This window comes from Catharus ustulatus (genome assembly GCF_009819885.2).
Source record: "Catharus ustulatus isolate bCatUst1 chromosome Z unlocalized genomic scaffold, bCatUst1.pri.v2 scaffold_29_arrow_ctg1, whole genome shotgun sequence".
NCBI classification, from domain to species: domain Eukaryota; kingdom Metazoa; phylum Chordata; class Aves; order Passeriformes; family Turdidae; genus Catharus; species Catharus ustulatus.
The window spans coordinates 5,815,321-5,841,950 of record NW_024879446.1 but is presented as its reverse complement, the minus strand read 5'-3'; the positions used below and the strand labels follow the sequence as shown (position 1 = coordinate 5,841,950).

The window sequence follows — 26,630 nt, the reverse complement described above, 5'->3', positions numbered from 1 at the left end:
GGAAAAGTGTTTTGTGAGGCTGTGGTATAAGAATTTGAGCAGATACGTTCATGTTTTGCAAGAAGCAGTCATACTGCTTGTATCCTCATAGATGGTCAAGGTTTATTCTGCTAGTGTGATGTAGCAACAACTTTTATTTACATTTTCATTCTAATGGAAACATTGAAACATTCAGTTATCACTGATAATTGAAACATTTAAAATGCCTCTTTATTAAAAAAAGTGGAGTAAAAATTGCTGAATTTCTTTGATGTAGTTTAGTATTGCAATCCATTACTTCCTCCTTGAACCACCCCTGAAGAGGTTATTGGGCAGTGCAACATTTTTTGACTACAATTGTGCTGATTGTCATTTCAGTCCTTAACAGTTACATTGCATTGTTAAATCTAACATCCTTGGAACAGGCTGAGCTTCATCAAACTATTGAAACAAGACATTTCTTTTGGAAATGGAGTGAAGTAGTTTGATCTAACAGGCTTTTAGTTTTATTAAGTTGCATTTTGTGTGTACATTGTCTGAAAAAAAATACTGAGTTCCTCAGCTGTTGCTCTTGAACACAGGTCATAGCAGTGCTGTCTTTGTAGTTCTAAATTCAGATGAAAGTCTTGCAAAGAACTTCCACTTTGTCTCAAGTTGCTGAAGTCTTAGTGTCATACTGCTACTGTCCATCTTGGTTAGTGCTGCTCAGATTGCATATGTCTTTTCCGTGGTTACTTGTTTGCAAAACACCATCCTAATATTTGATGTGTTTTGAAAACACACATTTGAAAGTATTTTTTTGTATGTTGCAAAGGCTTTTGGTAATCATAGTGATCTGGATGGTTGGTCATGTTGATCTTTACTATTCAAGAAAAAATCTAGTTCTTAGGACCAGATATTCGGCATGTTTTTGTTTGTTAGCTTTTTCATGCAATTAAATGGTGAGTTCTAGTGCCCAACACTTTGAAACATTGTGAGAAGTCTACTTACTGTCTTTTAAGGGTCCAAGTGGGTGACCTTTAGCCTGCTCTTGCCTATTTAGTAGAAAATACTTTTCCTGTAGCTGATGTATTCTGGCTTTGAAATTTTGGTATTGTGTAGCAACTTGCTTATTTCAGTGAAAATACTGGTCATCTTACCATTTTACTGTTCAGTAAAAGCTTCAAGTACAAAAGTAGACACTTTGTTTTCACAACAAAGGGAAATAAACTTTCATTCTGAAAGAAGAGTTTGTACTTTCAGACCTGCACCAGTGCCCTTCCAGTGCCCCTAATGCTTGTGCAAAGGAAAGAGTGTCTCTTATCCTCATGTTTAGGGCTTCTTTGAGTGAAAAATTCCCATTTATAATGTGCAAAGCATAGGTCATAAAGGGCTAAGTAGCTGTGCTGCTTCTACTATAGTAGAAGTAGAAGGGATACCAGACCAAAGTCAACTTGAACTCCTCAATACTTTTTTTTTTTTTTAAATGGGTTTTGGTTTTTCTTGTTTTTTATAATTCAGCTGTGTTGTGAAGGGAGAAATGCAGGTATTTGAGTTAGACATTCTTCAAAGAAAATGTATATGCCTTGAATAATGGGATTTCTGGAGTTAAATGCCTGCCTCCTCTCACTGAGATTGTTTGCAACATCTGTATTTTCTGCTCAGAAAGGTCAACATTTAAGGTCTCTATTCTTTCTAAGCTGTTTCCCACAGAATTTGCAATCCAAGGGCTCAAGTAAAGTCTCCTTGATTACTCTGTATTAGGCATGAAAGACTTGGATGTGGAATGAAGTTTGGGTAAAATTGTTGGCTATCAGCTGGTGCTCTACAACAAAAATAATTGTTGTATAGCACCTGCTATACACCAGGATATAGACCAATTTTAAAAGAATGCTGATTATGTTACAATTTACTTACTTCTGGCATCAAAAGCATATTTGTCAGCTGTTTTCAAGTAAAAGCTTCAGTGCCAGTAACACTGATGCTGCAATTGTCACCTGTTATTGCTGAGAAAATAGTGTCAGCAGGTTGTGCTAAAATACATGAAATTCCACAGTTAGCAAGTCCAATATATGATCATATATCCTTCCACACAGTTACTTTTTAACATAAAGCTGAACTGATTTTTAGAAATAAGACAGTATACTGAAAAAATTGCGTACAGACTTTATCAATACCAGAATTAAATACAACTGAATACTTCCCAATTTCTTTATATACCTGTTTTCCTTAATCATTCTTGGTACCAGTCTTCCTTCTTCTCTGTATTTCAGCAGAATTACTGTACTAGGATTTTGCTCCATGGTATTCAAATTGTTCAACTACAAGCTTTTCATTGTATAGGACTCTAATCTTAACCCATTGTAGTGGAGCAGTGACTCTGTTTTCACAAATGCAAGGAAAAAACCTTACAGAATGCATACAAAAGATTTCTAGCATTTGCTTTAGCATTTTTCTGCATTTTGTTTTGTTATTCCAGTGAAAACTACAGGTCTAAATTAGAAATACAAGACGGAAAAGGGCACTTGCTACTGTGATTTTTTTTTTTGTCCCAAATATAGCTTATTTGTTTATCTGTATTGTTATATATGTTAATGACTTTTTAGAAATCTGATGTACTGAACATGTCTTGGGGCAGAAATCACAACATAGATTAATGAGACTTAATTCACATGTATAAGTGTCTAAATATGTTCAGAATAAACTCTAGAAAGTTTTACAAGCAGGACATAGCTTGGAATCAATTAAACAGTTTTAATTAAGTCAATCTTTTTGCTTTTTTTTCCTTTTTTTCACTAGAGTGACATTTCATCCAGGGTATCAAGAAGCACAAAGTATGTCTGAGTACCAGTTCATGTACATATATGGTTATTGTACTTTTGTCCTAGAACATCTTTGTTAATTTTACTCATATACACTGTAGATCTATATCCTTGCATTCAGTTTGATTCATTCCACTGTTGTGTTAATGCATACCAGTGCAATCAAGTAGCCAGAATATTGTAAGGCTTCTTTTTCGTTAATATAAGACTAATGGGATGTTTGAATTGGCATGCAGTTAGGTCTCTGACAAAAGCTTTAGATGCCAGTCCAAGTGATGGCTTGCTAATTAAATGTCTAAATGTCATTAAGACCTTGAGAACTAGACTTGATTTATAAAGCTTTTTCCAAAAAAATGTTTCAAGTGCTGGAAGCTGAAAAGAATTGATTGAATGGGGAAAGAAAACTTCTCTTCCTCTAAAACCAGTGGATTTGTGTATTGCTTTGTTTCCATGAAAGAGTAGTTGTCCATACATGACTGTCCTTATACTGTTCCAAATCACTCTCTCAATTTTACTTGTGAACAAGTTGTCCAGGCCTTTTATTTTTTTTCACAAGTGAAATAGTGCCCAGAATGATGTAAAGCCACTGAAGAGTCCATGTGACAGTCTGGTATGCATGCAGCAAGGAAGACTTGAAACTAGCTGCAGTTACAAAGCCTAATTGTAATTCACTGTTTCCTTATTTAGAAGTCTCAGGTAGTTTAGAATATTTTAACTTGTTTGGAAAATACTGGAAGATGAGTCTACCATCAAGGTACCAGTGCTGCCCATGGGTGTTTTATTTTTGCATTTTGCCAATATATTCACTCCTGTCTTAAAAGTCAGCTGCTCTGAATATGGGTGGCTTTGGAAAGTACAGTAATTTCACAATTATAAGCTGCACCATTTTGACTAAAATTTTGCTCCCAACCTGGAAATGCAGCTTACACTTAGGAGCAGCCAATATATGAAAAAGGTTGGAAATTTTGCAACCCGGAAGTGCAGCTGAGGTGCTGAGCCATGTACCTGCCGGTAAAACCCGGGATTGGGCGATTGTTACAACTTGGTTACTCTGTTGTGCCGCGGGTGGAGGCAGGCTCCCTGTTGCTGGCCCCATGGCCTGGTTGGGAGGCAGGGAGCTCTGTGCTGCCATCCCCACGGCCCGGGGGAGGAGGCGGGGGCTCCGTGCCTCCCTCTCGCTGGCGCCGCGGGGCAGCGCCAGGCCAGGGCGAGCGATCCCGCGATTCCGTTACTAATTTGTTACTTTGTTGCACGTGGGTCCTCCCTGCGAACGAAAATGCGGTTTATAATCCAGTGCGGTTTATAATCATGAAATTACTGTACTTTCCTGTTACTTCCTTAGCCAGTGTCTATTGATTGAAAATTTTCTGACTAGTGACATAGAAGTGATGGGGTTCTTTAGAACGCCAGGTAATTGCTTGTGTAGGCTGTTTGCCACCTGGTTCACTGTTTGAAGAAGAACTGCCTATTTTATTCAATCTCTGTTCCTTTAAGTTCACTGTACCATTTGTGAACATGAATGGGTAGAGCTTTTCATCATTCTTGTCTCTGTTCTGAATTTTCTAAGTAGTTATATTGCTTCTGTTCTCTAGAAGCTCCTTAAGCTTCAGAACTGCTTTATGTTGTGGAAACCTCAAATCCTTAAAATGACACAATTTTTGTGCTAAAGCAGTTCTGCTGCTCATAGCCCATGGTGCAGAACATCAGCAGGCAGTTGGATAGGGCAATAAGGCATGAGCCTCACTACCGGCACTTGGCAGCATTTGCTCTTTGGGAAAGGAAGGGCAAAAACCAGTAAATACAAGAACACCAGAAAATGTGTCAACCAGGTGTGGACTAGAAAGCCCCTGCTCTTGTGACTCACTCAGTGAAGTCATGCTGTGACTCCAGCCTTTCCTGGAAGTGCTTGGACACAGTGTAGTGGCCACGTGCTGTCACAGGTGCTCTCCCACCCTTGTGTGTGGTGGGTGTACATCTGGGTACGCAGGGACAGTTCTGGGTGAGTCGCTCATCCAGGTGACTCTAGTCATACCTGTGTGTGATAACATGATGAATGAGTATCATGATGTGAATGTTGCACGAAATTCCCAAGTGTCTGGTCACAAGATGGGGCAAAAAAAATCAAGTATAGCAGAAAAATAAAGAAGTGAGACTTGAGAACAGCTCATTCATAGTCTTGAATAAGAAGATTTCAATTACTGCCTATTATGTTTTGGGAGAAGGACTTTGGTTTTCTGTTTGAGTGACAGAAGGGATTTTTGTCAATGGCATGGGATCTCTCCTGTTGTTTCTTCCTTTTTAGAACAAGTATTACCTACTGTGAAGATTTCTGCCTTTCTCTTGCTGCCTGGGGTAATTAGCTTACAAAATTAACTCCTTCAGTGTTGTGGGAAATACTTAAAATTCTTGAGCTCTCACCTTACCTTAATTTGCAGGCATTAAGTTTCCTGCAAGACTACTCTGTTTGGAATTTTTCTTTGTGTAGAAAGAATGTATTATGTTTGTTTGCCAGTGTTTTCTTGGGGTTGGTCAGTTTACTTGGATTTGCAAGGCAAACTTTAAGCTTGAATAATTTGAGTTTTAATGTTAAAACATTACAAATTACTCCTCGCATGGGATTCTGTACCTGATTCGAAATACATACATTTATAAAAGAGTAATGGATCAATGAAATGCAAATTCATGCTAAGAAGGACCGTTTGTGTCAAATATGACTAAGGGCTGGTGTTCTAGTTGACTTGCGTTGGAGATTTTTGAATATACAGCCTTTTCTTTTAAGGTTGAAGTATTTGGGTAATGTATTAGGAGAAAAAGTAGTCTTCTAGTACACTTAGTGATGGAGAGCTTTTATAAATATTGTGATTAATTAAAGTTTTCCCTTCCCATGTCTGTAGGGATTGGAATCTAAGATGCAAAGTACACCAGTAATCTTTGATTTTTAAATCAATTACATCGTAACCTGACTTTGTATGGAGTTACATTATGTACTTTAATCATGCCATTCTTTCATTGGTTCTAAGATTTACTGCATGCAATTTAAGTATTTTGGTTGAGGAGCTGGCAACCTTGGATTCAAGCTGGGAAAAGAGAAGCTGGCACCGAAATATGTATTCTGTGTAGATCAAGGAATTCCTGCCTTCTCGGTTCTTGAGAGACTTAAATGTGTTTTTTCTGTTCTTTTACTCCACTGATGCTTTATTTGTTCTGGGCATGGATATCAGTCCTTTTCTTCAGCTGCTTTTTCCCAGTACTGTAGTGAAGTAACTTGAATAATGGTAAATTTTCAGTAGTAGTTGTCTCAGATGCTAGTTTTGTTACTTTGAAGATGCATGTTGATTTCCAAGATGAATGGTCCGAAGAAAGGGCAGTTTTGTGTGACTCCTAAAAATATGGATCATAGAGCACTGTTGCTACATGTGTAGAGCTTGGTACTGGAAGCAGCTTGTCTAGAATTAATATTTCAAATTTGTATTCCTTTTCTACTCTACAGGTAGATCAGTTTTTAAAAAGTATTCGTGCTGTTTGGATACTAGGCAGAGCAGCTTATGCTTGAATTTTTATTCTCTGTTCAGTAAGTTGGACCTTCATTATTAGGAGAATATATCATAAGATATTACAGATTTCTCAGGCTTTTATAAAAACACTTCCGTCTCCAATGAAAGGAAAAAAGTTTTTTCCACCTCACTAGTGCTGCTGAAATTAAGATTTAAAATGTCATTTATTCAAAACCCCGACAGAAATGTGTAATTCCTAGCACCCGCACCAGAAACACATATTTTGAATTGAGGCTGTATATTTTTAACTTTCAATAAACTAACTAAACTGTATGCCAAAAGAGGAGGGGAAAAAATTAGTATGCCACCATTGCCTAGAGGCTTGTGTAACAGCAATTCCCTAGGGGAGTGAGATCCAAATCATCCAATGACACATTTTTATGGTGAATAAATAAGCTGAAGAGAGTAAGAATGCTTCCAAAACAAAAGCTAATCTAAAAATATTACATGAATCATTATTTTCAGTGATTAATATGGCAGTGAGCAGAAAACCTGCATGTTGGCCAGGTGTCTTGGTGGGTTGTGTTACCTGAGAGCACAAGTCCATTCTTGTCCTGGTTTTCAGCTGAGATGGAGTTAATTTTCTTCCTTCTGCTAGAGTGCTGCCTCCCACAGCAGCTCATCTCTGCATGCAGAGAAATCACTTAATGGTGAAGTTCTGTATTGCTCCCAAGAAATGAACTGGGGGATTTTCTTTCTTAACCTGACCAAGCAATCAGCTCAATCTTGGTGGTGTGAGACTTGATTATAATTATTCCAAGATCTTATAAGTGTACGCACACTGCAAGGAATTAAATTCTTGCAGCATTAACTGAATTGTAAACTTTCATGTATTTCAGTCCTGGAGTGGATCCCGGTTCAGTTCAGTGTGACCCTTACATTAGAGGCTGTTGAACAGTAAAAGTTGGAGTTTTTTGAAATAGCTTGTCTCAACTTGTGTGCTCAATTCCTACTGAACTTTTGTGATTTGATTAACCACAGTAATGTTGGGAAATTCATTTCCAGTTTGTCTGATCTGTGCTGATGAATCTCCTTAAACTTGTGACACTTAAAAATATTTTCAGTATACAGTGGTAAAAAACAGCCTACCTTTTTCTAAACCAGCTTAGTTGTACTCCTTAAACCATACAGCATAAATCTTCCTTGACAAGCCATTTTTATTTGTTGTCTTTCTTCAAACTGCCTAGTAATTACTTTTATGTACTGAAATGTGGAAATTTTTTTACTTTTGAGTATAATATATGCATCCTCAGATTCCTTGCCAAAACTTTATCTTGTAAATTATAGTTTTTCTAGATTGATTTCATACAATTGTCCAGTTGTAGATGAGAACCTCTAAGGCTTGATCCTTAATTTTAAGTGTTCAAAAGATTATAATAATGGTGAGAGAACTCACAGCCATGACTTAGCAAAATCTTTGTGTTTCTAGATTGTCCCAGCCTTTCTTAATGCAGTGGGTTTTAAGAAACTTGTCTCTACGTGGAACATTTTTAATCTTAGCAGACTAAGAGAATGGTCATGGTTAACGTACGTTGTTTGGAAAAGGTCATTGCCTACAGGATTCCACATATACTAACTTTCCCTCCTTTTCAATACCATTGGCAAAAAAGTGTTGATGACCTGTAGCTAAATAGATGACCTTCAAGTAACTGATTTATTACTACTAAAATGTCAGAATGCTTATAAGAAATCAGCTCTTACATTAAGAACATCTGGTTCAAACCAAACAAAGGGAGGACTGAAAAGGGGACTGTGAAGAAAAAGGTAAGTATGCCACTGATAGAGCTTCCATTTGTCAGAGTGATGTACAATTTTGGGATGCTTCTGGGCACTATAAAGCTTTTATAACCATGTGGCATCCGTCTTTTAGCAGGGACCTCTATCAACCAAGTGTAACAAGAAACTGAATCTGATCATCCACTTGTACATGCAGTCATCCATGTGTCATGTGAGCACTGTGACTTCTTATGGCTGAGTATGAAGAAGCAGCAAAATAGGGCTTTATCTTGTAACCCAGACCATGCAAGTGTTCCAAGTGTGCACTTAGTACAGATCTGCCATCAGACAGATCCAGGGTCTGACGCTTCCCAAGAAACATGGGAAAATATACTGGTTTTTATCTTTCTTTACATGTATTTTTCTAGTCTATGGCCCCAGTGGAGGAAAAAAAAAGTATGAAAAACGTCCTCTAGGAATAATCGTCTGTCTGAAAAAAAAATCACCAGAGAATCCCTGAGGTATGCTGATCAAGGCCATTAATATTGAAGATGTTCAGCCTTCAATACCATTAAGAGACTACTGAAATAGAATTACAGATGGGCTAAAAGGTGCAATTACAAATTTTCAAATTCACTGCATAAACAGTTGAGTGAGTGGGTTGGCACATACCAACACAGCCTGGTCAGTGGGGTAAGCTGCACTTGAAACTGAGCTTTTCATCTGATCACTGTGAACTCACTTTCTGCACATACAGACATGTGACAAGACTCCAAGCTCACATCTCTAAAATCAGCTTCCAAATTTCTTCAAAGGTTGAACCATTTAGTGGATTGAATAAGCACTGTCCACGAAGCAAGTAGTGAAAATTACCGCATGCAGATACAGTGAACTACCTAACAAGCCTGAAAGAGGTATGGCATAGGAAATAAAGTGGTAAAATGCCAGGATAGTGTGATGTTCTTAATTAGTGGGCGAAGAAAGCATAGGTAATGTGTCACAAAGTTGTGCTTACTATATAGCTGAGATAAGAATGGATGGTGAAATACAGTAATTTTATGATTACAAGCTGCACTGAGTATAAGCCGCACTTCTGGGGTGTCAGCAATGTTTCGTTTTTCCTCCATAAATAAGCTGCACTGGATTGTAAGCCACACTTCCGTTCACAGCGAGGATCCCTGTGCAACTTTCACAGAGTTGCCAGATAGTAACAGAATTGCGGGATCGCGGGGTTTACTGGCTTGGCTTGGGGCCAAGCGGGCTCAGCCTGCTCGGGGCTGCCAACGGGGCCGGGTGACCCAGCTCGGTGCTGCCACTCAGTGGGGCTGCTTGGGGCCGGCTGCCACTGCCGCTGGGCTCACTCGCCCCCGCCCGCCACCTGCACCACCGCCACCGCGTTTGCTCGCCCTGGCCGGCACTGCTGGCCCCAGCTCTGCCAGGCTTCCCCGCACTGTCAGGCTTCCCTCCCTCTGCCAGCCCCTCCAACGCTGCCGGGCCTGCCCGCCTCTCTGCTGGGCTTCCCGGCCTCTGCTGGCTCGCCTCTCTGCCGGCCCGCCTCTGCTGGCCTGGCCTACCTCTCTGCCAGGCTTCCTGGCCTCTCTGCTGGCCCACCTCTCTGCCGGGCTTCCTGGCCTCTGCTGGCCTGACCCGCCTCTGACAGCCCCGCCGCCTCTGCCGGGGCCGGCTGGGCTCCAGCTTGGCTTGGGGCTGCTGCAGGCTCTCTCTCACAGGTTGGCAACTTTCAGAACATTGTTCATATATAAGCCGCTCCGGATTACAAGCCACACTTCCAGCTTCGGATGAAAATTTTTGTCAAAATGGTGCAGCTTATAATCATGAAATTACTGTACACTGTATTGATGGTTTTCCAAACAAACTCTCTTCATTATTGCTTTACTGCTTTTAGAAAATGTAACTAATATTGCAGACTGGGCCATGGCTCCACACTAGAGCTAACAGATGTGAGGAAGGAAACTGTATTTCTCCTTGAATATATATATATATATATATTTTTTTTTTAATTTCAAGCGAGAAAGCTTTGTGCAGATGGAAAAACTTAGTGAGAGGAAAGAAAGTATGAGTGGGAGATGCCCCAGAGAGCAGACTACTTCTGGACAAAAGTAAGGAATTGGCAAACAGTGGAGAATATTAAATAGTAAAGGATTTAAAGAGCAGGAGATGTATTTTTGTACCTCTGACTCAGTTATGGAATAACTAAACAGCATGCATTTTTCTGCTCTTCTCATTTAGCTTATGATACATGTCTGTGGGGTAATTAATTGACCCCTGTGGAAGACAGACCTTGTCATTGCTTGTGGAAAAATCTTCTCAAGTTCAGGAACTGGTAGCACAACTTCCTGGGGAAAAAATAAAAATTAAAAAAATTAAAAAAAAAAAAAGTAGAATTTAGTACATTAGTATAGTAGAAAATCTGTTCTCAGTACGAAAAATTCCTGTCTATTTTTGTAGGACTACTGTATGAGTTCTGGATGATGCTTCTTCATTCGTTCTTCATCTGCACAATAAAGGCAGTCCTTTAGGTTCTTGATCCTCAGGAAACCTTTTTCTAATGACCTTTTGAGTTCTCATAGTTGGAAGTTCCTATAGTTGGAGAAATATACAATATATCTGAAAGAATTTTGATGGAAAAAGCAAGGCTATAGCTCTTAATGGCCAAAACAGTGGTACTAATGCAAATAAGAGCAAGTTACGAGTTTTCTCAGTGTGTATATGCAAACTTTCACTGGTCCTGGTCACGTGGTAAGGGCAGACCTCAGGGGAAACCTGGTCTATATGTCATAGTGAGACGTGAATGTACCTTCACAGTACTAAAGAAAATAAGAAACAAAGAGAATGTTCAGCTTCATTGATTTTTTTTTTCCTGTGTAAAGTTGAAAGGCACAAGACAGCCTTTGGTTACAGCAGCTGCTTAAAATTCGTCATCAAGTTCTGTGTTGAGATGAAACTTATGTCTATGTAAAACAGATGTGAAATGTCTTCAGTTTGTTTTGTTAATGAAATCTGTAAAGTGCCACCTTTCTAAAAAAGTGCAGTATAGTACAAGTCAATGCTCAAGTCTTGCACTAGAAAGTTCTGAAGGCAAGATCTCAGTAGCACTATTGTTTCATATTTGCAAGTAATGCCAAAATAGTTCCTGGCACCAGAGAGAGAATTTAGCTCATTACCCAACCACTCCGTGCTCAGGGTTTCTGAGGTAGGTAGTTCTGTGCATGTTCAATGACTAATAATGGAATATCAATCACTTTAAATATATTAAATAGTGAAAAGAAAAGCTTCTAGGGAGAAGAGTGTTGCTGCTGAGTGTGAGGTTGCAAAGGTTGAGAGAATTGTCCCATTTAGGGGCCAGCTATCTAAAACCAGAAAACCTCTTGCAGTTTATATTGTAGTGATTCACCTCATGATTTTATGAGGTGAATAGGTACTTTGGGGAATGTACCTTATGCTTTTAAAAATTTAGACCTTAATCTGCTCAGAGATTCTAATTAACGCTACTTAATAGTGTTGTAACAGTTAATGACAATTTTATTTAGTCTCAAAATGTGTTCTTAAATGCAGTGGGAAACACTATGTAGATTGCATCAAAAATTGCATTAAAAATATTGCCAATTCCATTTCTGGACCCAAATTCCCATCTGACTGTTTGAGAATCATGGGCTGAGTAGGCTGCAGAGATATTGTCCAAAATCATAAAAGTAATTTGAACCTGAACAGGTATCTTTAGATACTAGAAATTTCTGTCCTTTGGATTTGATAGCTTACACGGATTCATGCAGACATTTGAGTCTTCTAATAGATTTTAAATGGTGGGTTTATATAATGTCATGCAGGTATTACTAAGTCTGTCTTGGTAATGGTTTCTTTCAAAGAAGTCATTGTGTTCCATCTGCCAGATAGAAAATAACTAGCCAAAAGTAAACATAGTCCAAAGGCTTTTTCCTGTGCAATTTCTTTCTTTTTTCTGAGAGCCTGATTTTTTTTTTTCCTCAAACAGTGTTTCATTGGTATCAGCTTTATTAGGAAAATCCAGTACTGCACATCGGAAGCAGTTTTGAGGGAATATATTCACCGGTATAGCAGTGGTTTGGCACCGCTGGAAGATGCAATATGGGAAGGGTCAAAGTATGCTGTTCATTAAACTGAATTTCACTTAATACTGAATTTTGCTGCAGAAGCAAGTGCATGCGACACTGACACAGACCATAAGCTGCCATGTTTATGAAATCATAACAGAGTGGGCATTACTATGAGAGAGAAAGGGAAGGATTTTTCCCTCCCACTCAGCTGTCATCTTGGCAGAAAGCATTAAAGAATTTGTGTTTCTGCTTGTTCTGCAAATAAATGTGGGACTTCAGGCTACAGAGCGGTGAATTTGCTGAGATTGACTCCCAGACTCAAAAAGGATTAACCAGTACCAGGAGTACCAAAAATATTTTCACACAGTGGAAACTACAGTTAGTTTTTCAGAGCTGCAGAAAATGCACTATGATGCGTGTAAATGAATCCATTATGTAGCCTTCCATCTTTGATATGCCTGGTTTGGGTTCTAGAAAATTAACTGTACTTCACAAAGCTTAGTTTTTCATTTTCAAGTGGGGAATTCAGCTTTAAAGTACATAGTATTTCAGTTTCTTTGGTTCCCTGGTGTCTTCTTTGCACACGTAATCATTCCAGGCTGTGTGGCACTTGCCGCTTCTGAAAGCTTGCCACACTTCGGGTTTAAAACTATTTTCTGGAGCAACCTGATTTGGTATTAAGCTACAGCTCCTATGGCAACAACTTGCCAACTGCTAACCCAGGAGTTGAGTGGTGTCTGTATTTACTTGAATGTACACTTATATTAATGTAAAGAATTTTAGGCTGGAGAGAGCTTCACAATAACAACTGGGAGCATTTTGATTTGCTTTTCTGGGGGGTGGAGCAGTGGTGTAAATCACTAAGATATCAAGTAAGACGGCTTTAAGTCTAACGCCTAGCCAGATTCTGAATTTTGAACCACGTTAAGAGTCCTGTGACAATTTGTTACAGCTGAGGGGGGATGAACTTGGTTGCTGTGAAACAGAATCAAGTGGCTCATAAACCAACATAAACCATAGGATGTCAAGGATTACTGTAATTAACAGCAAAAAATCATAATGCCTGGAACACGTTTGACTAATGGGCCACTTTACTTTGGCTTAAAGTGTTTTACCATAACAGCTGAAATGACAGTACCTCTGCAGTTAGCCTGAGTGGTGAAGTTAGAGAGAATTTTGTACAAAGCTATCCTGAAGGTAGCAGGTGCCATGTCACACATCCTTTTAATTGCGAAGATGTTTGATAAAAGGTTATCTGGTAAAGAGCATAGTTTCTGAGTGTGGATTGTTGCCTTCTCTGACTGGAAAAAGGAGGTATGAGGAAACAGCTGAAATGAAATTAGTAGCATTTAAGTAATATGTGATGCAATTGCTCACATGCATGAACAGGCCTGCAGTGCCTTTAATTTAATCTCATCCCAACCATGAGGTCCTACATGTCTGCTTGCCTCATGCAAATAAAAAAAATATTATAGACAGAATGAAGGATTATAAGAAGGCATATCAGGATGTATGTTTGTAATGAGTTACCTATCCTTATGTCCCCGTGCATAAGCATGTAACTCCGTATTATGTAACATACCACAGGGAAAGCCATTGTTCTGATCCAGGTGAGGAACCATTGCACCTTTTAGTACCTTTTTCAGATGTCTTCTATCATGTCCTATTTTGTTGAGATGGATTGCACTGCCCATAGATCTATTCTTAAATAATTCTGGGGGATTTAAAAGGTTTAATATTGCGCTGTTTCAGCAAAGGTGACTGTTATATCAAAGTTTTTTAAAAGATTCCTATAGGTACCTGTTATATAGATAATTGTTGATTTTTAAGGTGTAAAATGAATGCAAACAGCTGAAATATGACCTGATTTCTGCTGTCTCTTGGATTTTAGTAGTGTGCTTCTGTGAGGTTTTATCCTCATGAGCACATTGTCACATCCTTGCCCTTGGAGAGAGATTAATTTCTGAAAGGAGATTATAAAATAGTTTCATAAACTGATTTATTTCGTAAATTCATTTCTCTTTTAGATTTTTCCAACCAGTACTTATAGTTCTGATTTAACATAACAACAAACCAAATAGATGTACATTTAAGCTATGTTACCAAGTAGCAATAACAACTTCATATCTGAAAAGCACGTGAACACAGTGTTTTACTGAACCGCAGAGAAATTTGAGCTTCCTGCTGCCTTTTTAATAAGCAGTGTCTCAGTTTATTTCGAGGTGAGTTTTGGGATCTCCAGTGCTAGTACATGCAGAACCTCATTTCATTTTTACATGAAGAATGTACACCGTTGTTTTGGGCAGGCGGTAGGAGCCGCAGCGGGGCCCGGGAGCGGCGCAGCGCGGGCGGATTCGCACAGCGCGGGCTCGGTGTCCGGGCGCTCTGGCAGCGCCGGGGCCGCGCCCGGGGCCGCGCGCGGAGCTCCGCCCGGGGCGGGGCGGGGGCGGCCGCGCGCACTATTGGCTACGCCGCACGTGACCCTCGAGGCCGCGCCGTGCGCGCGGCGCTGGCACAGCCGGTGGCGCGGGCGGGGCCGGGCGCTGGCGCGGGGATGGAGGCGCGGCGGCCGCGGCCATGGGGTGAGTGCGGCAGCAGCGGCGGCTTCCCGCGCGGGCGGGCATCGCCGCGCCCGGGACGGGCGGGGGGGGAGGAAGCGGTTTCAAGGGTTAAAGAACAATAAAAAAGCAAACACGAACCCCCTCCCCCTCCTTCCTCCCGAAAACCAAAAAGAAAAACCAAAAAAGCCTGGGGTGCGAGATAGGGCTGTCGCGCGGCGGGGAGGGGAGCCCAGCAGCCGCGAGGACGGGCGGGCGGGTGGGCACGGCGGGGAGCCGCCACGGGCCGCACCGAGCGCAGCCCCCCGCGCCGGCCGGAGGCACAAAGCCTTGCGGAGCCCCTGCGCGGGCTCCGGGGCCGGGAGGAGGAGGAGGAGCGGCGGCGGGCAGGGGTCTCGGTGCGGGCAGAGCAGCGGAGGTGCCCCTCGAGGGGCGGCGAGGCGCTGCCCGCGGGTGGCACCGGCCCGGCATTGTTAGGGACGGGCGGCGGCGGCGCCTCCGCTGCCGCAGCGCGGGGGACGCGCGGGTGGGCGGCCGGCGGGAGCGCTCGAGGGGCAGCGCTGCGCCCTCGGCGCGCCCTGGGATCCGCTGACTTCTCACAGATTTATTTTACATCACAAAGAGGTGCTTGGGTCCGTGACTTAACCTGAATGCTGTGGGAAATCTTAATAAATTATGTATGAAGCAGTGGGTCCTTTCTTCGCCTTTGTCAGATACGCAGCTTTTATGTTAGTAATTAGGTCATTGCTATCAAAGCGCTCCTTGCTTTTGTAAAAATGTGTGGCGATTTTTGGAGGACGCATATGCTGCCGTATCATTTCGTCCTATTCGGGTTTCGTGTCAAGGTACAATATTCTTCTTGTTGACTTACATGGAGGACCTTGTCTGTGGGCTGTAAGGGACATTTTTCATTTGATAGGGTTTTCTTCAGAGCACCAGTAGGGCCCGGTTTTGACTTGATTTGGAGAGTCATACCCTGAAAAATGCCTTTCCATGGCGTTGCAAGAAACACACAGCTTTGTAGTGTGCACAGAAGTATTTTCAGTAAATATCAGTGAATATGTGAATAGCATAATATAAATCTATTTCATTTTATAAGTACTTCTTCCATCCTTTGCTGTTTGTTCTGTTGAAAATGCTTCTTAATGTTTTTTTTTGTACTGTCTTTTTACTATTTTGTTAATTTTTTCTGTTGTCTAATGCAGATAATAGATTTATGAGTATTTTGCCAAGATTCTTGTTCTTTGAAAATACACATAAGCATATATACGGAAAGCTATTTCCTGGAACCAGACTCTTCTGTATTTTTAAGGAGACTTGAAGTAACTGTTAAAATGCGCTTCTTTTTCTCAGTTATGTTAAATACAGTCATGCACAAAAAAGGTTTGGTGAAGAAAAGTCTCAGGTTAAATACCTGCTTTTTACATCCCCTCAAAACATTTTCTATGTATACCATTATTTTAAAAATCATGAGTCTCCTGTCTTATCAGTAAGAGATGCATTGGATAATATTACATTTTAAAACATCACTTGAGAACTTACTCTTTGGAATAACTGGTTTCAAAAGGTAAATTGGTGATACTAGATATTTCTGCTTTTGCGTTTTGAATCTTTGTTACAATTGCTTAAATGTTAAAAGAAACAGAAGATGCAGAGGTGTTTTCACCCCATTTTTTCCTAAAAGGAAAGAGTATGACAAAAGCGGTTATGATGGCTATTATGGTGATGCTTGTTCCTGTACCTTTTAAGCTCTTAAATAGTATCATTCTGTGTAACCACTGTAGTAGTTCTGTAAGTCACACTCTGAAAATAGTAACTTGAATACAAGATCACTTTTTAATATAATATTTCAAATTATTCATGGTTGCAAACTTTCCTAAACATCATCCCTGAAATACAAAATACTTGGTTATGATAAATGTTCTGATACATCTTGCCACAGTATGCCATTGTTGTATCAGCATGGAATAATACAGCACAGGTTGGAAATACTTATGGATACAACTGGTTCTCTTCATCTCTAAATTCTTATGTTGGATTTCAATATGCATCTTAATTTACTTGGTAAAATGTTTGTTGATGACATATGGTAAATTCTTTTTTTATCAGTGTGGCAAAATCCTATTTAAAATAAGCCATACTAATAATGATGAGATGTGATGGAAAGTTATTGTCAGCAAAGACCTAGTTTCCATTAATGGTTTTCCAAAATTCAGGCAGCACCTGTGTGATGAGGTGCTGATGCATTTCCTGTACGACAAATGATCTTCTGGTCCTTAAAAGTGCTAAAGGGAACCCTGAAGATGGCCCTGATAGTCACCCAAGATAGAGAAATATTTATTGTAAGTTATTTTTATAATATATAATCAAAATTTTGTAGTATCTATAATGTTTTTAATTACAACTGATTTATTTCATGTCAATTGTTTTGAGTTTGTGTTTTCAGGTAAAATAGGAAAGGAAATACCTGTCTCAGACATTTTAATAGCTTAAACTTTCTAGAATTGAATCCTTAAAGATTACAAGAAATGTAAAAGTAAACAAGAACAAGTCATGTGCAGTGAGGGCATACACAATTAGTCATAAATAACAAAGATTATCATCTTGAAGGGTGAGTGTTCAGGCTTGTGAATCATTCCTGATCCAATGTGAGTTATGATTCATAAGCTATGATGTCTGGAGTGGTTTGTGTTCAATATAGTATTTAAATGCAAATCATGTTTCGAATTTTCACAGTCATATTCTGAATACAGCGTGGCTAACCAGCTAAGGAACTTCCCAATCCAGAATTATAAAGAAAGAAGTGGGAATTTTCTTGACAGCATTAAGAAGCTGAACTTGACAGTTTATAGCCTGAAACATGACTTCTTGATTTTACTCTTTTTGTGTTAATAATATTTTTTTTTCCTTGTTAGCATTCTTTAGTGAAATTCCAAACATTCAATTATTTCTGTTTTTCACACAAACACACACTTGACCTTTATCATTCTTGACATGTAATGAGGCACGCAAGAGTACAGACCATGGTATTCGCATTCCTTCTCACGGTCTTTTACTGAATGCTGAGAACATGCATCACTTACCACTTTTGGCTAAGATGAACAGATGATGCTTCTGTTCGTGATTGGTGAGTACAGGCCAAGTATTGAATTTACAGAAGTACCCCAAAATCTAATGATAACTTTGGAAGAACTTTCAATCTATGAATTAATTTCTGAAAGAATTAAATATGAAAACCAAGTCTTTACCCAGTCCCCACTCAAAAGGAAAGCCTTAGGAAGGTCAGGTATAGTAACCTTTGTGTATTGTATTCTGCAGTCTGCAAAAATATTACCTTCATGCAGAAGCGAATAGAAAAGCTAAAAAGAAAATCTTCATGCAACTAAGTGTAGAGAAAATTGTGTGGTCTCCTTTTGAAGGGACTAAAGCTTTCACGAGTTGTGTTAGGATAACTAATAAGAGTAACAGCTCTTCATCTGACCTTTGCCTTTTTTTTGCATGGTTGAAAAGCCCAGGAATCCACAATACATGTAATCTAGAGATTCTAATTTGGTATGATTTGTTATCAATTTTTTTAAATGTCATCCTTTTCAAATTTATTAAAAGTAGTGTTATATAACTTGCAATTTATTTTCTGCTATCAAAGCCCTTGTTGGTAAAACACACTTGATGAAGAGCAGTTTTCTGTGATGATTGTTTTTAATGCTTCTTCCTCTATCTCTGATCACCTAAGGGTGCTGAAGCGGAGCAGATGAGAGCATGAAGGGATCTGCTCTCATGGGCAATTCTCATTCTGGGCTGAGTATTTTCTTAGTTGTCTCTAACCACACTCAAAGCCACTTCCAGACAGCTCATTGTATTTGTGTGCCCACACTGCTGACTTGAAGAGAACCCAAACAAAATGGCTTCCCTTTCAGCTGCTCCTGGCTTGAAGTTTGGGGATTGTTCTTAAATTTGGGTGGGAATAGGAAGATCAAATGTGCTGGCAGCAAAGGCCATTATAGTAAGGGTGAACGTATCACCAGATGGAAATAACATAGTTTTTCAGTGTGATGCTGGAGAAGGCAGAAGTATTTTTTCTACTGTTTGGAGAGAATTAGGATAATGGGCTCTTACATTTTCAGTCCACTGAAGTATTTTTCAGTGAGTAGGGAAGGAGAGAATTAAACAATGCCAGTGAAGGATAAACGTTTTTAGATTGGCAAACCTTAAAAGCCTGCCCAAACTGAAATGGATAAGACAATCCCTGACACAGTGATACTCATTTTTGATAAGTTCTTGAACACAGCTCTTGTAGTGCTGCTGTTTTGCCAGAGCTGAAAACCTGAAGGCAAGCTTCAGACAAAATAATGGAAAATTCAATACAGTATGCAGTCAACAGAGAAATTGAACTGATGCAAGTTTACATGATTTCATATGTTCAGAATAAGAGCAACAAAACCCCCATACACTTCTGAGTGTGTAGTTGAGGAAGCTGCATGAAAATGGTCCACTTCAGGAGCTCACTTACCTTTGCAGCAGCTGTGCTGGATTTTTTGCCCCTGCTTGTCAGTCTTGTCCCTCTTTTGGAAATAGCTGTGCAACAGCTGCTGAAGCATCGTGGTTAATGACCCAGCACAGTAAGCTTAAACTGACACCTATTTCAGATTACCTTGGCAGTCGGGCACTAATCTGCAGTGGTTTAGCAGCTGTCACTTGAGCAGCTGAGCCCTTCCCCTCTTCCCTGGGTGGGAGCAGTGCGGAGATGGGTGGGGCAGACAGCTGGGGAGGCACCAGCACAGCTCTCCCAGCCACCCCACCAGTAGCCAGAGCGACTGCAAGTCAGAACCCCTAGGCCTAGGGCTTGAAAATAATCTGTTTTTAAAGGTAGTGTAGAAAAACTAATTGGAAAAATGTTATTGCAGTATCACCATTTCCTCTCTGAATTCAGTATAAAGTGCCCTTGAAGAAACAACTGCCCATTAGGCACATTCCCATAAATGAGTAACAAAAATTGTCAGAATGGTAAAGAATACCAAGTAGGAGATACTGGGCTCCAGACTGAAGAGTTGCATAGAATTTGTGAATGTAGAAAGAAATCAGAGTTGATGTCCTTCCCTGCCTTACTAAATTATATTTTAGATATTCATGAACGTAGAATTGAATCAATATTTAAATGTAGATACAAAAAAAAAGTCAAAATTTGGATACAAAGATGAAAAATATAAAAATATATAAGAATGTAGATACATCGTGTCTACTTGTAAAATTAAATTTCTTACATTAAGAAGATAAAAAACATTGTGAAAAAATGTGAGTTACAGAGGAGTAAATCTCCTTACTGGTGGTAGTAGAATATTATGGTAGTGTTGATAGATTTTATCGATAAAAGCAATAATGGGAGTCTGAAATATTTTTATAATGAGATTTAATATATAAGACAAATTTTTTGGGTTCTTAAGTAGAACCGCTTCAGGACACGTTGAATCTATACACTTGCGGATTTCAAAGAAGGCAGCTCTGATCAATTAAGAAATTCTGAGTTTTCAGGCAACATTACATTTTTTCATATCACTTGGGATTTGAGATCAAAATCGATGCATTGAGATCAAAATCAAATTCCTGTCTGGGCATAGGCTACTGGTACAGTTTTCTTAATACAGGAAAATGCATATCTAAAAATCTTAACAGTATGTTTGCATAAATTTAGGCTTCTCATTAATTTTGATTTTAGTGCATAAAAGAGTTCTATCCAGCTTGAAATTCCTCTTTGATATGTATATTCATGCAAAGTGCTGATTCAGTAAAGCATGAAATTTCTTGTCACAATTTCACCTTACTTTGATAGGAGATGGAGAAGTAGCTTCTTAATTATGGGAAATATGGGTCAGAGAGGTAGCTAGGTTTTGGATGTCTCTTACCATGAGGGTATTGAATTTCAAAGTTTCTGTATTCCAATACGGTTATTTTTTGAGTAAATCTAGAGAATGCAGGATATGTTAGTGTCTTTGATGACCACTTTGTGAGGAAACAATGGACTTAAGAGTGTAAAAGGGAAGCTTGACCTGAAGCATAATAGTGAATTTCAGAAAAGTGGGTTGTGCTGCATTTGTGATGTGTTTTCCCTTAGGCTGGGTGAAATGTGAAATGGATTCTGGAAGTCAGAATTCTTCCCCTCTCTAGTGGTTTCCTACAGGGGAAAGAAGAGCTGTTTATTCTTTATCCAGCTGATTCTGACACCAGTGGTGTTGAACATGTTTGCGTATCCAGTGGTAGAACTTCAGACTAGTGGGCCATGACTAAGGTATTTCTTGTTTCTCCTTGGGCTGGTTAATTCTGCTCCAGATGAGGTGGTATGTGGCTAGGAGACCTGTCTGGCCAAGAGGGTCCAGAGTTTAACTCTTTCCATGAGTAGTTTTACCACTGAGAAACTTGAAGAAGGGGATGAGGTGGTACATTTGGTTTCTATTTATGGCAATGATTCTGTGTTTAGAGAACCTATAATATATAATTTATTAATTATTTTTAATTTAAAAGTAATTATTTTTTACTCAGAGCTAAATCCAAGGATTATTTTGGGACCTGAATTCTGATCTGACATGTCAAGTTTGAGGCAGTTGGTAAAAATGTACTTTCAGAAGAGAGGCAGATTTTAATTTTGAAGGGTTTATCTCATACATGGAACAACTTATGTGTAATGGAGCCCTATGATTTCACTCTACAGATCACGTGCCTGAGAGATGACACAGTGTTCAACATCAGAAAACCTAAGCTGCTTTGTGCTCGTACATTACCTTTGTCGGTTTCTCCTGTTTTAAAATTAAATAATTATGTCTTTTGTGAAATATTTTGGCATTGCATTATTTCAGAAGGAGCAGCAAATATCTTGGAGATATCAAAAGAAAGTACAGCATTTGTCTATATGGACATTTAGGAATACAAGATTGGATTTCTTGAGCCATGAAGTCTGGCTCCATGTGCAGCATGCTTGGCAAGGATCCTGCTGAACTACAAGTTCTAATTGATGTTACCAGCCTAGGTTGATAATTGTCTGATTTACACTCATTTTTTCTGTGTCGGTATTGTGTTTTAACATAAATACTGTTCTCCCTATTCAGTATTTTCCCTTCCCTAATAACAAAGTATGGCTGTGTCATTCCAGCCTTTGAAGTGCTGAGGCAACCAAGGTTTGCTCAGCTAATCTCTTCTGAGATACACTCTCATCCCCTGATCACATCTTTCTCTGCACCTGTGTAAATTCGCTTTTCTTACCCACCTCTTTGTGAAATTATTTGATAACTCTGAGGATTGTGTTTGTTCTACTTGTGCCAGTTCCATTGGCAGCACATGGTGCCCTGCAGGCTACCTACTGAGAGGCTTCACTGCTCCAGGCTGAGATTGCTTTGTTAGTGACCCTGTGTCACTATGCTTTGCAATTCCACCCTGTTTCTACTGCTTTATTTCTCAGTTAATCAAATTCATTGTGTCTGATGTGGAGTCCTCTGACCTTGTGAAACCTCTTGAATTTATGGGAGCAAGTTTTGATGATATATCTTGTGCCAAAGTCAATAACAAAACATTTTAAAATGCCTGTCACAGTCTAGTTTTGGGGGAACTTTGCTGACAGCCTGCTTTCAGCCCGATAATTTGGCTTTCAGCACTACTGTGTGTCATCTTGATGTTGTTGAACTGCTCCTTACCTATGTAGAGCTTTTCTATTCATCTGTGTTGTAACTGTGGTGACTGTATTGCTTCCTTTGGGCATCTCTTTAGCAGAAAAAAGAATGTTTTGGGTTACCCAGGTTGTGGTACTCAGCTAACTTATTTCTTTTTTTAATCTGAAAACCCACAAAGCTTGACGTTTGAAAATCAGGAAGTGACTCCTAGTCTGAGGTAGGATAGTGTCTATTAGTGGTGATGTCCTACTTTCATGTTATGAGAATAAAGGAAGCTTAGGAACTTAAATCAGAAGGGTGGAAAGCCAAACCAAATCTCCCTTTCAGGATCCTTACTGATTTAGCAAAAATATACCCAAGTTTGTTATGCGTATAAAATATCAGAGCTGTGCAATTCATGTATTTCTACTGTGGCTCCTCCCCTCATCCACTTTTTTCCATTTGCTTTGTTGTATGTGTACATCTTGTTAATTAAGCTGATAAGTTTCAAGTCTGTAAGTTAGAATTCCTAAAAATGGACAGGAAATGGAAAAACTGGATACTTTTTTGTTATTATCTGTCCTTCGGTATTAGTAATGAATTATAGCAATGGAAGGAAAAGATTATCTAGAACCAAAATGCATGTCCTACATGGCACAGGGCAGCATTTGTAAATCACATGTAGATGAGTAAATGTGATACATTTTACTTACATACTTAAGTAAAAACATTCTATCAGTATTACTATATAGTGGTAATTTATAGTAATTAATGTAATTAAAAAGTTTTCGTTCTTCTTCACTTCTGTGTGCCTTTCCTTGGGCTTATGCTTGCAGTGTGTTCTGAAATGTGAACTATAGCTATTAATTTTCTTAATAATAATGGAAACTGTTAATAGATAAAAGCACACATGAAATGAAACAGAGGCAGTCTGCCCTTACTGATTTTTTGGTGTCTGTGTGTTTGTTTTGGTTTTGCTACAGCTCTTGACAAGACTCAACCTTTTAGGTAAAGCAGCCTGATGGTAAAATCCCAGAATTCACATTGTAGAGTAGTTACTTCAGGTTGCCTTTGTTTCTCAAAAAATGAAGTCTTCAGTAAAGCATAACCAAATTTTGAAAAGTAAATGTTACAGATTCTTTTCATTCATGGAAGTCACAATTTTGTAAATGGCAGGTGTCTTCTGTCTTTGTTGGTGGCAGGTGCTTGGAAAGGAAATAAACTAGTCATACCAACGCACTACAGCTTTTATTATTGTTCCTGTCTTACATTTTGTTCAGTTTAAATTCAGAAAGGTTAAAGACAATTTTCAAAATTTGAAGTGAGGAACTAAAATGTTACTGAATAATTTTTAGTTGACTGGATAATTTAATTCAGATTCATTGGGTAGAGGAAACTTGACTTTATAAAGGGTTACATAAGCAGTAAGGTCAAAGTTTGGTCAGAGGTTACAATGAAAATGCCAAATAACAGCTTTTAATTGTTTCATCTTTTCCAAAGTACTCCAGTAATGAAAGGGAATGTTGCCCTGTAAGTTTTTTTTATTTTTTTTTTCCTCTGTGTTACAGGCCACATGCTTAGGAAATGTCTGGAAGGGTAGTTTGTGTTATGTGAAGTGCTAGGTTTCCTTTTTTCCTCTGGAATGGTTTATGAATAAGAAACTGATAGCATTAATTCTAAAGAGCTTCAAACATTCATTAGCCACATCTTAGTTAACTTATATTGTTAGATTAATAACTGCCAACTTTTGGTTTGAAAAGTGGGGAACTATTTGTAATTTATAACTGAAATGGAAGTATTTGTTTCATTCTCCCTTATAGTGACTGAGTAGTTGGGCTGGTGTTCTGGAACTATGTTACAGTTTTACTCAAAACAGTATGGGATGTCTTAATACCAAGAGTAGCCTTTCATCTTTAAATTAAACTCTGTAGTATGATCACTGTGTGTGAAAGAAATTTGTTTTAGTTTTGTGCCTTGAAGGATATGTTTACAAAATATCTACATATTTACTGCATTTGATGATGTGGAGTTTTTTTAAATCAAAATTCCTCAATATTTGCTGCTTTTCTTTTCATATAGCATCTCTTGTAGAGTGTGTGCTATTCCTAGGAACATTGAGTATCTGTGACTACCATTCCTTTCCTGAAAGAAGTAGGTGGTCAGCATCTTTTAGATATGTGTGAAGATGTTTGTTATCTATCTAAAAATTACTATATATCATCTATTATATGCAATTACACCATGTTGAAGCTGAAGTGCCAGTAGTAAAGGTGCATTTGTGTGATGCAGTGATCTTCTTTCATGTATTCTAGCTTCCCCTGATATCTGACAACTAACTTTTTTCGTTTACCTAATCATGCATACCAAATGGAAGCCCACAGAAAAAAAAATCTTGATCTGGCATTAGTTATAGTCATTAACAGTTTGGTGTAATGGATTTAAATTAAATGTTTAGAAGGTCATGTGGTAAATGGGAGCAAGAAATAATTTTGTGGTTAGCGACATTGTGAAGGTTTTTTCCTAAACTGCTTGAATTTAATATTTTCTCTTACTTTTTTAAGGGCTGAGGGTAGCCCAGGATGGCCGCAGCTTCATATGATCAATTGTTAAAGCAAGTTGAGGCATTAAAGATGGAGAACTCCAACCTTCGGCAAGAGCTAGAGGATAATTCAAATCACCTCACAAAACTGGAAACCGAGGCGTCCACTATGAAGGTATTGCAAGCTCTGTGCCTGTGTGGGGTTTCTGTCACTACCTTATGTGTCGTGGACTGGGAATCACTCAGAGGCTTTTATATGTTTTCAGATTCCTATGGAAGTCCTTTCCAAGGCAATGTAAAGGAAAAGCTATCAAAGCTACATTTCTTTATTATTATTTCTTAATTTCAAAACTGCTTTCTAGAAACAGCTCCCTGTGTGCTGTGATAAGCACTACCATTTTAATACAGCTTTACTTCTCAGCAGGAAGTCCAGAATGCTGACCAAGGTTGACAAAGCAAGTGTTGTTCAGTTCTTGAAAATGTGGGAAACACTGGAGGTTTTCAGTGGTTTTAGGTACAGTAATTTCACGATTACAAGCCGCACCTGATTATAAGCTGCAGCTCCGGGTGTCGACAACCTTTAGGTCTTTGTCCATACATAAGCGGCACCTGATCATAAGCCGCTTTGTTGTTCGCAGCGAGGACCTGTGTGCAACAAAGTTGCCAATTAGTAACAGAATCGCGGGATTGCGGGGTTTACTGGCTCGGCTCGGGGCCGGGAAGACTCGGCCCGCTTGGGGCTGCCAACGGGGCCAGATGGCCCAGCTTGGCGCTGCCGCTTGGCGGGGCCACTCAGGGCTGGCTGCCACTACCATTGCCGCGCTTGCTCACCCCCGCCCATGCTGCCCCGCAGTGGCAGGCAGGGAGGAGCCCACCCACAACCCGGTGGTGGCAGGCGGAGATGGAACCCCCCTCCTGCTTCCAGAGTCGCGGGGCCGGCAGGAGGGAGCCCCCTGCCTCCCTGCCACCCTGTGCTGCCGGCATGGAGCCCGCCTCCACCCGCCGCGCAACAGAGTAACCAATTTGTAACAGTCACACAATCCCAGGTTTTACTGGCAGGTGCTCAACTCAGCACCCTGGCTGCCTTCCGGGGTTGGAAATTTCCGAACTTTTTTCATATATTAGCCACTCCTGAGTGTAAGCCGCATTTCTGGGGTGGGAGCAAAATTTTAGTCAAAATGGTGCAGCTTATAATCATGAAATTACTGTAATTTTAAAAATTGGGACGTTTACTATAATTACAATATTTAAGGTCTCAACAGAAGTTCCTTTTAAATTAAAACCACAAGTTCTCCAGTCTCTCCCAGAGTCGAACTTAATACTTAAAAAATTCAGTCGGATCTGTTCTCTGAAGGTGTCTGTTGGCTAAATGTAGGCCTTGAGAGCCACCCATCCAAGAGCAAGCACTAGACTCAAGTGGAATTTAGATGGAGTTTAATCAGTAGGAAGATACACTGTCAGCTGCATCTGTGTGATCCACGATACTGAACAAGGCAGAATTTTGCAAGCCTTAGAGCTGCATTAATGCATTAATTAGAGGTGCATAAATTAATCCTAATCTGGCAAATCCTGCTACCTTTTGCTAGCAGCCGGCAAAAACAGTCTGCTTTTGTTACCTCAGTTAGAAGCGTTCAGAAATTGTTGATATTTCTGTGTATACTCCTGTATAGGTAGGCATATTCTAAATATTAAACAACATTTTTTTTTCTCCATCTCCTTGCTTCCCAATCATTTTATGACAGACTTGCTGTTCCA

The 26,630-nt window shown here is 39.5% G+C and overlaps 1 protein-coding gene across 4 annotated transcripts in view; it reads left to right on the top strand.

The window, feature by feature from the left end:
• APC (APC regulator of WNT signaling pathway) overlaps positions 1 to 26,630 on the top strand; it is a 102,405-nt gene that overhangs the window by 10,567 nt on the left and 65,208 nt on the right. For 2 of the 4 annotated variants that reach the window (XM_033086634.1, XM_033086631.1), the window contains exons 1-2: positions 14,686 to 14,726; positions 24,898 to 25,050. In XM_033086634.1, the coding sequence (XP_032942525.1) occupies positions 24,916 to 25,050 (135 nt within the window). In that variant the 5' untranslated portion in view covers positions 14,686 to 14,726; positions 24,898 to 24,915. Of the gene's footprint in view, positions 1 to 14,685; positions 14,727 to 24,897; positions 25,051 to 26,630 lie in introns of those variants that run through there. The other 2 variants (XM_033086632.2, XM_033086633.2) reach the window with 1 other exon arrangement.